The sequence below is a fragment of the Schistocerca serialis genome, chromosome 5 (genome assembly GCF_023864345.2).
Source record: "Schistocerca serialis cubense isolate TAMUIC-IGC-003099 chromosome 5, iqSchSeri2.2, whole genome shotgun sequence".
Taxonomy (NCBI): Eukaryota; Metazoa; Arthropoda; class Insecta; order Orthoptera; family Acrididae; genus Schistocerca; species Schistocerca serialis.
Window position 1 is genome coordinate 830,909,427 of NC_064642.1, and position 13,257 is coordinate 830,922,683.

Sequence of the window (13,257 nt, forward strand, 5' to 3'; positions counted from 1 at the left end):
TGTCTAATAATCTGGCTGTGGATCCAATCAGGCCTAGGAGCTGTGTCCGGACAATGTGCAAGGGCACTAAGGAGGTCCCACTCTGTAAATGGGGCGTGTATTGAATGAGAGAACTTTCCCTTCCAGCCAGCATTTAAGAGTGCGAAAGGCTGGGGAGTAATTCTCTGACGCAGAGGCTCAAGTAAATTCTGGTACCGCACGCCACGGAATTTGAATCCCCGGAAGACGTCACGGACGTCGAAGGCCCCTAGAGGTCTCTGTACCATCACGCCGTAAGCTGTGGTGGCGCGCATGTCCTGGCCCGCATTTAGTAAGAGGGCGCTACAGTGGAACACGTGGTTCCAGCGGCCCGATAGAGTATTTAAGTGCCTGCCTCTCGCTCAGCCAGCGAGTCTAATTGTTGTGTGAGTCTCAACACATGGCCTCAACAAAAGACATTGTCTTTATCATTCTTTGTTTTCATTACTAGTGGACGTCTTAGATTCGTTTGGTTGTCTCTGTCACTCCATTGCTCCTTGCATGTTGTCATCGTAAGGTCTCTCTCCATCGTCTGTCGTTGTTTCGTGCCTGTCCTTTCTGTTCATTTGTTTGTTCGCGAGCGACTCTCTGTTCCCGCCGCGCTTTCTCGGCCACCCCGCGACCATTCTGGTCACGGTCACAACAGGTTACAACATCTTTGATGACGACATAAATGGTGGTAGTTGCTAGCATGGAGGTAAAATTGGTCTGTCTTCTGGAGCAACAGCAGCAGCTCATGCAGCAGCAGCAGCAGCAGCAGTAGCTCCAGTTAGACATCTTACAAAAGTCGCTGCAGCTGCTGACAAAGTTGATGCCTGGGACGCGTTACCACAACAGCTTCCGAGTCCTCGGGTGCCCGATTCTTTCCCACATCCGACGTCATTTTCACCCATTAATGAAGCTAAAGACTGGAAAACCTACTTACATCTGCTGAAACAACATTTCACGGACGACTCCTTGCAGCGGTCGTTGTTTTTGTCTTGGGCCTCCCCAGACACATTCTTTCTTGTCCGCAAGTTGGCACCATTGTCAGATACTGTGGCTCTCTCTTTCCAGGAGATATGCCTTTTGCTGAAAAACTATTATTCCCAACACTATCATGTGGTCGCCTCTCGGCTGGAGTTTCACCAATACCATAAGCAGCCCGGTCAGTCGTATCGTTCCTGGGTCACAGACTTGCAGGGTCTCAGCCACCAATGCAATTTTATGTGCACCAATCATCAGTGTAAGGCTTCGTATGCGGACTCCCTGATCCGGGATGTGGTGGTTCAGCTGGTTCCCAATCCTGAGGAAGAGATTCTCCGCATTGCCCACTCCTTTGAAATTGCTCAAGCGGCTAACGAGCATCTTATGGCGCGACCGCAGGTGGCGGCGATCACGGCATCACGGCGGGTTCTGCCATCGCGACATCAACGTGGCCCAACCGACAGAGGCCAGCACCGTCGGGACTCCTCATTGTACGATGTCTGTATGGCATCGGCGGCTTCGGTCGCCCCTCGTCGCCGGTCGCACGGCCCACTTCCGTCTTGCCCACAGTGCTTTACTGCCCATCCGCGGGCTGATCATCCCCACCGCTGGAAAACGTGCACGCTGTGTAACACGGAGGGCCACATCTGATCAGTTTGTTGTAGTCTCTCGAATCGCTCCAATCCTGCCCCTCCTGGGCCTCAAGATACAGTCCATGCTCTCCAATCGGTTGTTCCACAGGATGACACGTCCGCATGTAAGCTTTCCCTCACGCTCTGCCTTTTCACTGAGGATGTCAGTTTTCAGGTCGACACTGGGGCCACTGCCTGTCTGCATTTCACCTCCCTCTTGCCGTTTGGTCGCCTACGGAGACAGTTCCATTCCCCTTCGTGGGCAGTTCATCATCCAGGTGATGTACAAGTGTGTTCCCCGGCTCCTTATCCTCTTTGTCATCGACCATCCATCGGCTTCAAATATTTTTGGCCTGGATGTGTTTCAACTGTTTAGCTTTTCAATTTCTGACGAAGTTAAGGTTGTTTACGGCTGCTCCTTTTCAGGACTTGGACTATCTGTGCTCCGCTTTTGCGTCATTGTTTGCAACGGATCTCGGATGTGCTTCCGGCTTTCAGGTGCACAGCACCCTATGGCCGGATGCACAGCCTCGCTTTTTCTGGGCCCGGCCCCTCCCAGTGGCCTTACAACTGGCGGTTAAGCAGGAACTTGATTGGCTTCAGGCCACTGATGTTCTGGAGCCTGTAACTTACAGTGCCTGGGCGACGCCACTGGTGGCCATATGGAAACCCAATGGGTCCCTTCGGCTGTGTGGGGACTTTGGCGCTACAATCAATGCTCAGTCCCTTGTTGACACTTACTCCATTCCCTGACAGGAAGACCTTCTCGCCAAGCTTGCCAGGGGAGAGTATTTAACAAAGACTGACTTGGCTGAGGCATACCACCAGTTGCCCTCGGATGCCGAATTTCAGAACATCATGGTTATCAACACGCCTTTCAGATTGTATAAGTACAAGCGCCTTCCCTTTGGTGTCTCTTTGGCGCCGGCCATTTTCTTGTGATTCCTGGAGCAGCTTACCCAGCCTATCCCCACTTGTGTGAATTATCTGGATGGCATCTTCGTCACCGGGCATTCCTGCCAGGAACATTTTCAAAACCTCAGTGCCTTATTTCACGCTCTGCAGTCTGCTGGTTTACGCTGTTGGCTGGACAAGTGTTGCTTTTTTCAACCGGAAGTGGAATACTTAGGCCACTGGCTTAACAAAGATGGCATTTCCCTTCGGGTCATAATGTCGTGGCCATTGAGGCCCTTCCTCATCCCAAGGACTTATCTGAACTCCAGGTGTTTCTGTGCAAGATTACTTACTACTTAAAGTTCTTGCCCCAGGCTGCCTCTGTTGCTCAACTCCTCAATCACTTACGTCATAAAGGGGTACCTTTTGATTGGACTCCTGCCTGTGACCAGGGTTTTCTCCATTTAAAGGCGATGCTGAATTCCGCCCCTTGCTTACTCCCTTCTCTCTGGACCGTCCCTTGGTTGTGGAGGCTGATGTGTCAGCATATGGCATTGGGGCCATCCTCGCGCACCGGGATGCTGATGGCTCTGAACAGCCCATCGCTTATGCCTCTAAGACGTTGACCCCAGCACAACGGAACTACTCCCAGATTGAAATGGAGGCCTTGGCAATCGTGTTCGCCATCCAAAAATTTCACACCTATCTCTTTGGGGCAAAGTTCGCCCTCCTGATGGAACATAAACCCTTGGCTACACTTTTTGGATCCCACTCTCACCTTACAGAGCGGACAGCTCAACATCTCCAACGCTGGGCATTGTTTTTACGTAATTACGCTTACACCATCAGGTGTAAGCCCACCGCCAATCTTGCTAATGTGGACTCTTTGTCATGTCTCCCAACAGGCCCCGATCCTGCCTTTGACCAGCAGGAGATCCTCTGCTTTCACATTGATTCTGCCTGCCAGATGTGCTGAATGGTCTGCCTCTAATGGCTGCTCACATTGGTGTGGCTACCCGTTGCAACCCTATCTTGCGGCAGGTTCTCAATTAAGTGGTCCACGGGTGGTCCTCCTATGTTACTCGTCAGATGCAGTCTGATTTCAGCCCCTGGTGCCACCTGTCCCACAGGCTCTCCGTGGTCGATGATGTCCTGTTGGCCACGGAGTCGGATGTCCATCGGGTGGTTATCCCTCCGGAATTGTGGCTTCGGGTGCTCGGTTTATTACACTGCGAGCACTGGGGTATGTCACGTATGAAAGTTTTGGCTCGCCGGCACGTGTATTGGCCCAGCATCGATGGCGACATTGAGCACCTGGTCCATGGGTGCACTGTCCGTGCACATCACCAGGCAAGCCCCTCTCAGTCGTTTGCACCCTGGCCTGTGCCTCGCCGGCCCTAGGATCACATCCATATTGATTTTGTGGGCCCGTTTTTGGGGTCCGTGTGGTTACTCACCGTCGATGCCTACTCCAAATACCCATATGTTGTCCACATGGCATCCACCACCACGGAGGCTACACTCACGGCCCTGGCCCAGGTTCTTGCCATTGAGGGCCTGCCACACAAGTTGGTCTCCGATAATGGTCCCCAATTCACGGCATCCTCCTTCCACGACTTCTGTCAGGCCAATGGTATCAAACATATCCATAGCCACCCTTTCCACCCTTCATCCAACAGAGCGGCAGAGAGGTTTGTCTGCACTTTTAAACACCAGTTGACAAAGTCGGTTGACACGTCTCCAACCACGTCGGCCCTCACCTTGTTTTTGAGCACCTATTGCACTACGCCAATTGACGGATGCAGTCCAGCAGAACTCCTTCATGGGTGACAGCTACAGACCCTGCTCCATTTGCTGACACCATCCCCCTCCTGTCCCCACTCCCAGCCCTCGCAGCAGTATGCCCCTGGCACGGCCCTGTGGGCCCGTGAGTAAGGGCACAAGCCGGGTTGGATTCCTGCCACGGTCGTTGTGGCCCACGGGTGATGTCGGTGCAGACCTTGAAAGGGTTGGAGTGCTGCCATCATTATCAGCTCCACCCGTGTGCCCTCATGGGACTCGCACCGCCACCCCTTCCCCTACCTCCTTCAGGTGTGGAGGTGGTCCTCGAGTCACCATCCCTGTCCACGGTTGCCGTCTCCCCGTGGGCCTGCCGCCGGCCCTCTCCAACCCCTGGTGGATTGGCAGCTCCCTCCCCCACCCTGAACTCTGGATCAGCTGTCATAGATACCTCGGGTGTCCCTTCCTCCCTGCCAATAGTGGTTCACGAGCCCGGCTCCTCTCCCCACTGCCGCCCACCTCAGCACTGTCCGGGGCGTTTCTGCCCCTACGTGTAAGTTTCAGGGGGGAGGGATTTGGTACCATGCACTGCGGAATTTGAATACCCGCAAGATGTCAAGGATGTTGAAGACCCCTAGAGGTCTCTGCACCATCACGCCATAAGCTGTGGCAGCGCGCGCGTCCTGGCCCGCATTAAGTGTGAGGGCGCCACATTGGAACACGTGGTTCCAGCAGCCAATAGCAGCGCCACCAACAGAGTATTTAAGAGCCTGCCTCTCGCTCAGCCAGTGAGTCTAATCGTCGTGTGAGTCTCAACACATAGCCTCGACAAAAGGTAGCGTGTTTATCGGTCTTTGTTTTCATTACTAGTGGACGTCTTGGATTCGTTTGGTTGTCTCTGTCACTGCATTGTTCCTTTCATGTTGTCGTTGTAAGGTCTCTCTCCATCGTCCGTTGTTGTTTTGTGTCCATCCTTTCCATTTGTTTGTTTGTTCGTGGGCCGCTCTCCATTTGGTCTCGCCACACTTTCTAGGCCAACCCGCGACTGTTCCAGTCGTGGTCACAACAGGTTACAACACAAAGTGCTCAGCAGTCTCGTTTGCATCGATAGATAACACGCCATTTATGGTAACACCGGGAACACCCGTTGGGATCTGGTACCCAAAAAGATGTTTGATCTTTTCCCAGACTTGGGAATGTGTCTCTCCCAACATTCCTGCTTCCGTCGTTTGATAAGTTTGTGAATGTAAACACAGAGTCATTTAAAGGGTACGAGGTGCTCCAGGGAAGGGTGCTCCTCAGGGCTCACCGACGCTCCTTAATTGCTTCAGCGACTTTCAGCGAGGGATCGCGTTTTCTGCCACAGAGACAATTATTGTAGTCACCTGCTCAACAATGACATCGACTTTACCGAGTGGGGGAGATTCAGCGGTGATAACAGAGGTGAAAGTTTCCCAGTCCACCTTGTTTAAAGCCCACCTGGGAGGCATCCATGGGCCTGACGCTGGGGCAGTGACAGGAAGATGGGGAAGTGGTCACTACACACAGGGCATCATGTGCTCTTCAGTGGATAGATGGGAGAAGTCCTGGGCAGCAAATTGATAAATCAATGGCTGAGTAAGTACCATAAGCCACACTGTAATGTGTGGTGGCCCCAATATTTAAGAGGCAGAGGTCGAACTGAGACACTAAAGTTTCGACACCTCTGCCTCGGCCAGTAAGCATGCTACCACCCCACAATGGGTTATGGGCGTTAAATTCTCAGAAAAGTAGGGAATGTTTAGGTAGTTGATCAATCAGTGCAGCTAATACATTCAGGGGTACTGCACCATCTAGAGGAAGATATACATTGCAGACAGTTATTTCCTGCGACATCCTTATTCAGACAGCCACAGCTTCAAGAGGGGTTTGAAGGGGCACACTGTCACTATGTACCGAGTTTAGGACATAAACGCAAACTCCATCTGACACTCTATTACAGTCGCTACGGTTCCTGTAATATCCCTTATAGCCGCAGAGGGCAGGGGCCCGCATTGCCGGCAACCAGGTATCCTGGAGGGCAATGCAGATAGCAGGTGTAAACCTTAACAGTTGCCGTAGCTCAGGCACATGATGGAAAAAACTGCCGCAATTCCACTGGAGAATGACATTGTGAGACTGGGAAAGCATGGAACATTCGATGAGGCAGTTTAGGCTTAGAGTCACCTGCTGCCACCGATTTATTGCCTGAGCAATCTATATCCATTGTGTCTGTGTGTCTGGTGAGATCTTGGTCCTCAGCAGATGCCAAAATCTCCACCCTATCCTCAGCTGCAGAGCTTGTAGGTAGCGGTGGTGTGGGTGCCACAGCAATTTCCTTGGTCTTAGGGGTTTTCTTTTTGGATTTCTCTCGCTGCTCCTTGGGTTTCCCTGGCTGGGAGAACTTCACTGGCTCAGTCGCCGGGACTGGGGATGAACGTGAATTCCTATGACCAGCTTCTTTTGAGCTCTTCAGCCACTGGTGGGTGTCATCTTTCCCACTAGCAGAAACCCGGGAAGGGAGTGACCCAAGGGACTCCTTCCTAGTGAGAGAAGCCAAAGAAAACTTATGCTTCTTCAGCTTATAAGTGGGGATGAGTGTCCCCAATGGTTGGGGGGATGTTACTCCCGAAGTAGGTAGTGGGACACGACGCGGTAAAGAGGAAGTGCGAGGAATGGAATGTTCTCCAGCAGTAAGGATAACATTGGTGAGATAGTCCACCTGGTCATCACAACTGAGGATATCTTGTTCTGTGAAGGTCGCCAGGGAGGAGTAAAGCTGCCAGTGAGCCTTAGTAAGCTGCCATTTGGGCATGCATGTGGACGGGGTAGGAGTCAACAGACGAAGAGCACATTGGAAATGGTCGCTCGAGTAGGCGTCAGGAAGAATGGACCACTCAAGACAATGGGTAAGTTGGGCAGTGCAAAAGTATAGGTCCAAATAGGAATAGGTGTGCGAGGAGTCAAAAAGGAAAGTGGGTGCTCCAGTGTTAAGGCACCTCTCTGGCAGGTCCTGGGGGAATCCCAAAGGGGATGATGCGCATTAAAGTCATCGAGTAGCAAAAATGGTGGAGATAGCTGTCCAATAAGCTGAAGGAAGTCTGTTCTGGTGACATCAAACGATGGAGGTACATAAATGGTACAGAGGGAGAAAGTCAAGTGGGGAAGGAAAAGGTGAACGGCAATAGTTTGAAGACGTGTAGTCAGTGAGATGGGCTGACTCTGAAGGTCATCCTATATAAGCAGCATCAGGCCCCCACGAGATGGGATGCCGACCTCAGGGGGAAGGTCAAAATGAATCAGTAAGCAATGAGGAAGCTCTTGAGGGCCAATTTCGTTTCCTGAAGGCAGAGTACAAGGGGATGCTGTGATGCTAGAAGCAGCCCCAAATCCTCTTTGTGAGACCAAAGGCAGCGAACAGAGGACAGTCCATTGGAGGACAGTCATGAGGAGGAAGAGATGTAGGGGTGTCAACTCGGTGGCCGCCAAGGGACAGTTGGTGGAGAGTCGCTACTACAGGGCACAGAAGCAGGAGGATCCTGCTCCATGGAGTCCACAGAAGCATCGGTGTGCTTGTGCGGTCAGTCTGTGGAGTCCAGTATTGTAAAATGGTTGGTGGTGCACACCGGCAAGACAGAGGCCAGGCAGGCTAAGTGACCATGTGGTGACACCATCGAGCAGGATCTTAGATATGGTGAAGGAGAAGCCCGTTTGTCTTTAGCGGACTTCTTCGAGCCCTTCTGGTGTGAGGAAGATTTGGGTGTTGTTTGGCTGGAGGGATGGAGGAAGTCTTCTCGGGAGTACTTCTGTCCTTTCCTGCCTGTCATTTGTGTAGTGGGTAGCTTTGCCCCTTTAGGAGAGAGTTTGACAGTTTGTTGCACAGAAGGATGGGGTGAAGATGATGCTACCTTGACACTAGGCGACTCCACAACATCAGAGACAAATTTGAGGTCGCATGTCTGTGTAGCCATGTCCTTCATGGAGCGAGGGGTACCAAGAACTGAACTATAAGTGCCAGATGGGAAAACACAGGGTTTGCAACTAGCCAGTAACTTCTGAGCTACTGGGTAAGGCACTTTTTCCTTTACCCGAATCTCTTGAACAGCCAGCTCATCTAGATACACGGGACAATCCTGAGAGGAGGTAGCATGGCTGCCATTGCAGATGAAACAGCGAGAGAAGGAGGCAGACATTCGCCCTCGTGTGCATCCCTGCCACAGGTTACGCATTTGGATGGGTGTCAACAAGATGTTCTAGTGTGATTGAACCAATGACACTGGTAGCAATGCATTGGATTCAGAATGTACGGCTGGACTGTGATGAATTCGTAGCCTGCTTTAATCTTGGATGGCAGCACCACCCTATCAAAGGTTAGGAAAAGAGTGCATGTGGGCACCAAGGAGGAATCGACCTTTTTCATTACACAATGGACGGCAATGACACCCTGATCAGAGATGTAAGATTGTATTTCAGCCTCGGTTAAGCTGTCAAGCAGCCTGGTGTAAATTACATCATGGGGAGAATTCAAAGTTCTATGTGCCTCAACATGAACATGGTAGCCATGGAGAAGCAAGGCAGCAAGTAGTAATTGTGCTTGAGAATCATAAGCTGTCTCCAAAAGCAAAGTGCCATTCTGTAAATGAGAGCAGGACTTCACAGGGCCAGCAATGGCATCAACACCTTTCTGAATAATAAATGGTTTGACCATGGCAAAAGACTGACCATCTTCAGTACGTGACTCCACAAGGAACCACAGTGCAGTGGGAGGGGCCTTCGAATCAGTAGCCTCATTATGTTTACATTTCGTCAATGTCGATGGAAAGGATGATTGACTCATCGTGAGGAGACCCCCATGATTGTCAGCGTCTCTCTTGGCGTGCTCCTTCCAACTGGGGGGCCCACTACACAAGGGTGATTGTTCACACCTCAGGTCAAACCTCCCAAACACCCTACGGAGGGACCAATGGGCAATCTGGGAAGGTTACAGCTCAGGCAATCACCCCTCCCTGGGCCTGGCCTGTACTTGGGGGTACATGCAGACCCTACCTGTCAACCCGGGGCTGGGAATTACGCATTACCTATTCACCTTTTATGCATCAGATGCGTGGGCCACCCTTCAGGAGTGCACAGGAATGAAGAAGGAAAAAGAGGATCCTCAAACACTGAAGCGGAGGAATGAAAGGAGAAGGGAAACAGAATGGAAAGGGAGCCAAAAAGAAAGTTGAGACAGTTGTCAGCAACAGAATGCAGAACTTTGCCAATAATACCCCAGATATGTTCCCCATGGGAGGGGAAAATGAATAGCAAGAGGATAGACATACAGCACGGAAGGGAAAAAGTGCTGCAAAGGCTGTGGCCCCATGGTAGTCAAGCACGAACCTGCCAAAGAGTGGCGAGTCCGCCTGGGGTAAGGGGGGGGGGGGGGGGTAGGGGGGGATGAGGGATGTCAGTGTACAGGGAGGGGCATCAACAGTGATGAGTAGGGGTCCAGGAAGTAAAGGTGTGCGTATGGAGGAGAGTTGATGAAGGATATTGTTAGTATCTTTGATGTTGGAGGCTAGATGTCAGGAAACTGGTATTGATCAACAACAGCAGTAATTCTTTCAGTGAGAGTGCTGTAGCCAGCTACAATGGGGTGACTAGGACTGTTAGCTTTTTTGGATTTTTGGGAGCATGTAGAAGGTGGATGTTTGGGGTGTTGTTGAGGTGAGAAAAGAGGTGGACTCAGGAGATTCTGTTTTAAAAATTTTCCTGCAGGATAAGTTTGTGAGGATATCAACTTCAACCACTATGGGAACTTCTCTGATGAGACATACAGGAAGGTCTTTGACAAACAGTGCAGGGACAGTGTGTCGTAGACAGTATTATTGTATGGACATGATAGTCTGTGTTATAGTACATAGCATACCATATGTATTGGTGGTGTCCTACCAACCTGTAGTTTGATACTTCCTACATCGGTGACCTCGTGTCTACTGAGGAATGTGCATCCATTCGGCATTCTCGAAAATCTGGTCTGGACTATCATGTTGCAACAATATGGCTCTCCCACATCACTTCATCCACCACATCAATTCCTGCAGACAAGAGCTCAAGGATTGTAGTGCAGGAGGTGCAGTGTTGTCAGTGTGCTAATTGATTAAAACTGAGTGCAACATTCAACAGTGCACCGTTTCTGTTGCTAACACTAGCCTTGTCATGCCTTAACAATGGCCACCTGCTCTGAACCGTTTATTAGATTTTGAAGCCTGTACCATGTCCACCTCTGACTTTGTTCAGCAATGGCGACAACTATATATTATTCCATATTCATGTCTTTAGCATTCTCTGTGTCGTACATCGGCTTCGAGTAACTGCTACCTGTTCCGCCACAACCAGTTGTGTGCTATGCAGATGTGGCAGCTGTGTTGCATAATGAATCAACCAATGTGACTGCTCAAATGCCTTTCTCATAGCAATGATCGGGCACACATTTAAAACTACAGCCATTCTATGCCGCTCAGCCAGCTTCATGGTTTGCGACCACAGAATGTATTTTTGAGAGTCAGAATTTCTGACAATGCCACCAAATATGTGTAACTATTCTGCCACCTAGTAGCACAGGCTGAACTCATTAGTGACATTATCCTGAGCCCACCACATATGAACAAGTATGGTGCAGTGAAAGCCACCCTCTTATAGAACCTTTCATGTACTACAGAACAGCAATTTCAGGAAGCCATGTACGAGCAACAACTCCAGGAGGTCAAACCATCACAACTCTGGCACTAACTCTGGGCAGCTGTTGTGTTTCTTATGCCAGACATCACACTGTGGGTCATTTGACCAGTATGTTACCAAATAGCACATCTTTGGTGATATGCCACTATCACAGAATTAATAAGTAATAAGATACTGAGTCTGCTGGTGAGGAGGTACACCCGAGCCCACCCGGACTGTCACAACTGCTCATGAAGAGGACGCCACACAATTGGCAACCCATCATAGCCAGCCACCTGGCCTGCATCTTGGATGCTTTGTGATCCTGAAGGCACACTTTAACCACACTCAACTTGACACCATTGGCTCCCTGCCAGAATCAGATGGTTACCAGCACCTCCTTTCAGCAGTCAAAAGAACCACATGGTGCGTCGAAGCAGCTCCTCTGTGTGATATTATGGGTGAGTCTACTGCTTGTGCATTTGTCAACCTGTGGATCACTCAGTCTGGGACTCTAGCATTCATTCCCACTGATCACGGCTGTCAGTTTGAGTCTGGTCTCTATAATACCTCTGGAATATCTTACAAGCACACCACCGCTATCACTCAGAAAGTAATGGGTTCATGGATAGGTGGTAAAGGACCATCAAGGCAGTCCTGATGTCCACAGGTTTTACTTGGCATATGTACAGCATACAAGGACAACATGTAGGTATTTCTGGCAGAGATACTGTATAGTGAGCCTGTCGCCCAGCCAGCAGACTTCGCACAACCCTCTGCACATCCCATAAGTGCAGACTTCCCATCACTGGTTTGCCGCGTACACCAGTACATTCACACAATTCACGTCCTACCACCAACACCGAATTTGGCACCAAACATCTTTCTACACAAGGATCTGGCACAATGTGATTATGTCATGTGGTAGGATGACTATATGGGCTGCCCCGCGGTCTCCGTATTTGGGCCCACACAGAGTTGCCACCCATAGGCTGCAAACTTTTGATATCCCACTATGCAGTACACTGACAACTATTTCCACCGCCTGCCTGAAACTGTCATGAATACTACATTATGACTGTGCTCTATCCCAGGCAGCTAACCAGGCTTTGATCAAGATCCAGGATGACTGGCACAAGACCTCTGCACCCTGTTCTGCTGTTGATTCGTTGCACGATATTGTGAATGATGAAGCAACCTCTTTCACAAACAGTGGACTTGCTGAGACCTCAGAATCATGGTATGGCTACTTTCTTCATTCTCCTATACTCTTGGTTTAGTACCAGATGTACAGCATTTTACGAAGAAACTGTCCAGTCACATCTCGCTTTTGCACCAGCCCTGACGAGGCCAGTCATGTGCACATCCACACATTGACACTCCCTGTCATCACCCACATATCACCGAGTAATTGGCTGGTCCCTGCTCGCATTCAAACAACCCACAACACAGCCTGTCTTGCGCACCTGCGTGAGTCGACACTCACTGCTATCACCCGCATCTCACTGAGAAATGGTCTGGCCACGCTATGCATTTGCACCAGCCACCACGACCAGTCAATGTGCACCTTCGAGCATCGACACTCCCTGTCATTGTCCACCACAGTACTCCCAGCCAGGGGCTCTGTCGAGATATCAACCTCAACCACTATGGGAACCTCTCTAACAAGGCAGACAGGAGGGTCTTTGACAAACAGTGAAGCGGCAGTACGCAGTAGACGATGCTATTATATGGCTGTGTTAGAGGTAGCTCATGTTAATAAAGCATTACACTGCATGCTGTATTCTGTATTACTACTCACCTGTAGTTTGAAACTCCCTACAGCTTTTTGCATGGTGGTGTTTGAAACTGGTACACACCTTAACCCATTTTATCACCACAGCTTTTTAATCAGAAAAAACGATGGGTAAAATCAATCTGATATATGAGAACAAAGTATGATGGATGTAGGCTTGTCTGACTCATTTTCAGTTGAAATGTGGAAGGAGGCAATAATATTATAATTGTCAATCTTTAGTCTGAATTTTTAGGAAGTCCTTTCATTCATAACATGCAGAAACATAATGAATCACTTATTACACTTTGTCACTTCCTACAATCCTACCTAAATTTTTTCACTCATCTGTACAGGTTTTAATTGTATTTTCTGCTCCTTGAGATGATTTTGCTCTACCATATGGATACTACCTCTATTCATTCACTTCAGAATTTAAAGCATCAAATTTATTTATGTTCTCTTCAAAATTCTCTG

The 13,257-nt window shown here is 49.9% G+C and overlaps 1 protein-coding gene across 1 annotated transcript in view; it reads right to left on the bottom strand.

Moving 5' to 3' along the window:
* LOC126482262 (polyketide biosynthesis protein ThaF-like) overlaps window positions 1–13,257 on the bottom strand; it is a 67,549-nt gene that overhangs the window by 41,498 nt on the left and 12,794 nt on the right. The window contains exon 3 of the mRNA XM_050106244.1: window positions 4,593–4,759. Within this exon, the coding sequence (XP_049962201.1) occupies window positions 4,593–4,759 (167 nt within the window). The remainder of the gene's footprint in view (window positions 1–4,592; window positions 4,760–13,257) is intronic.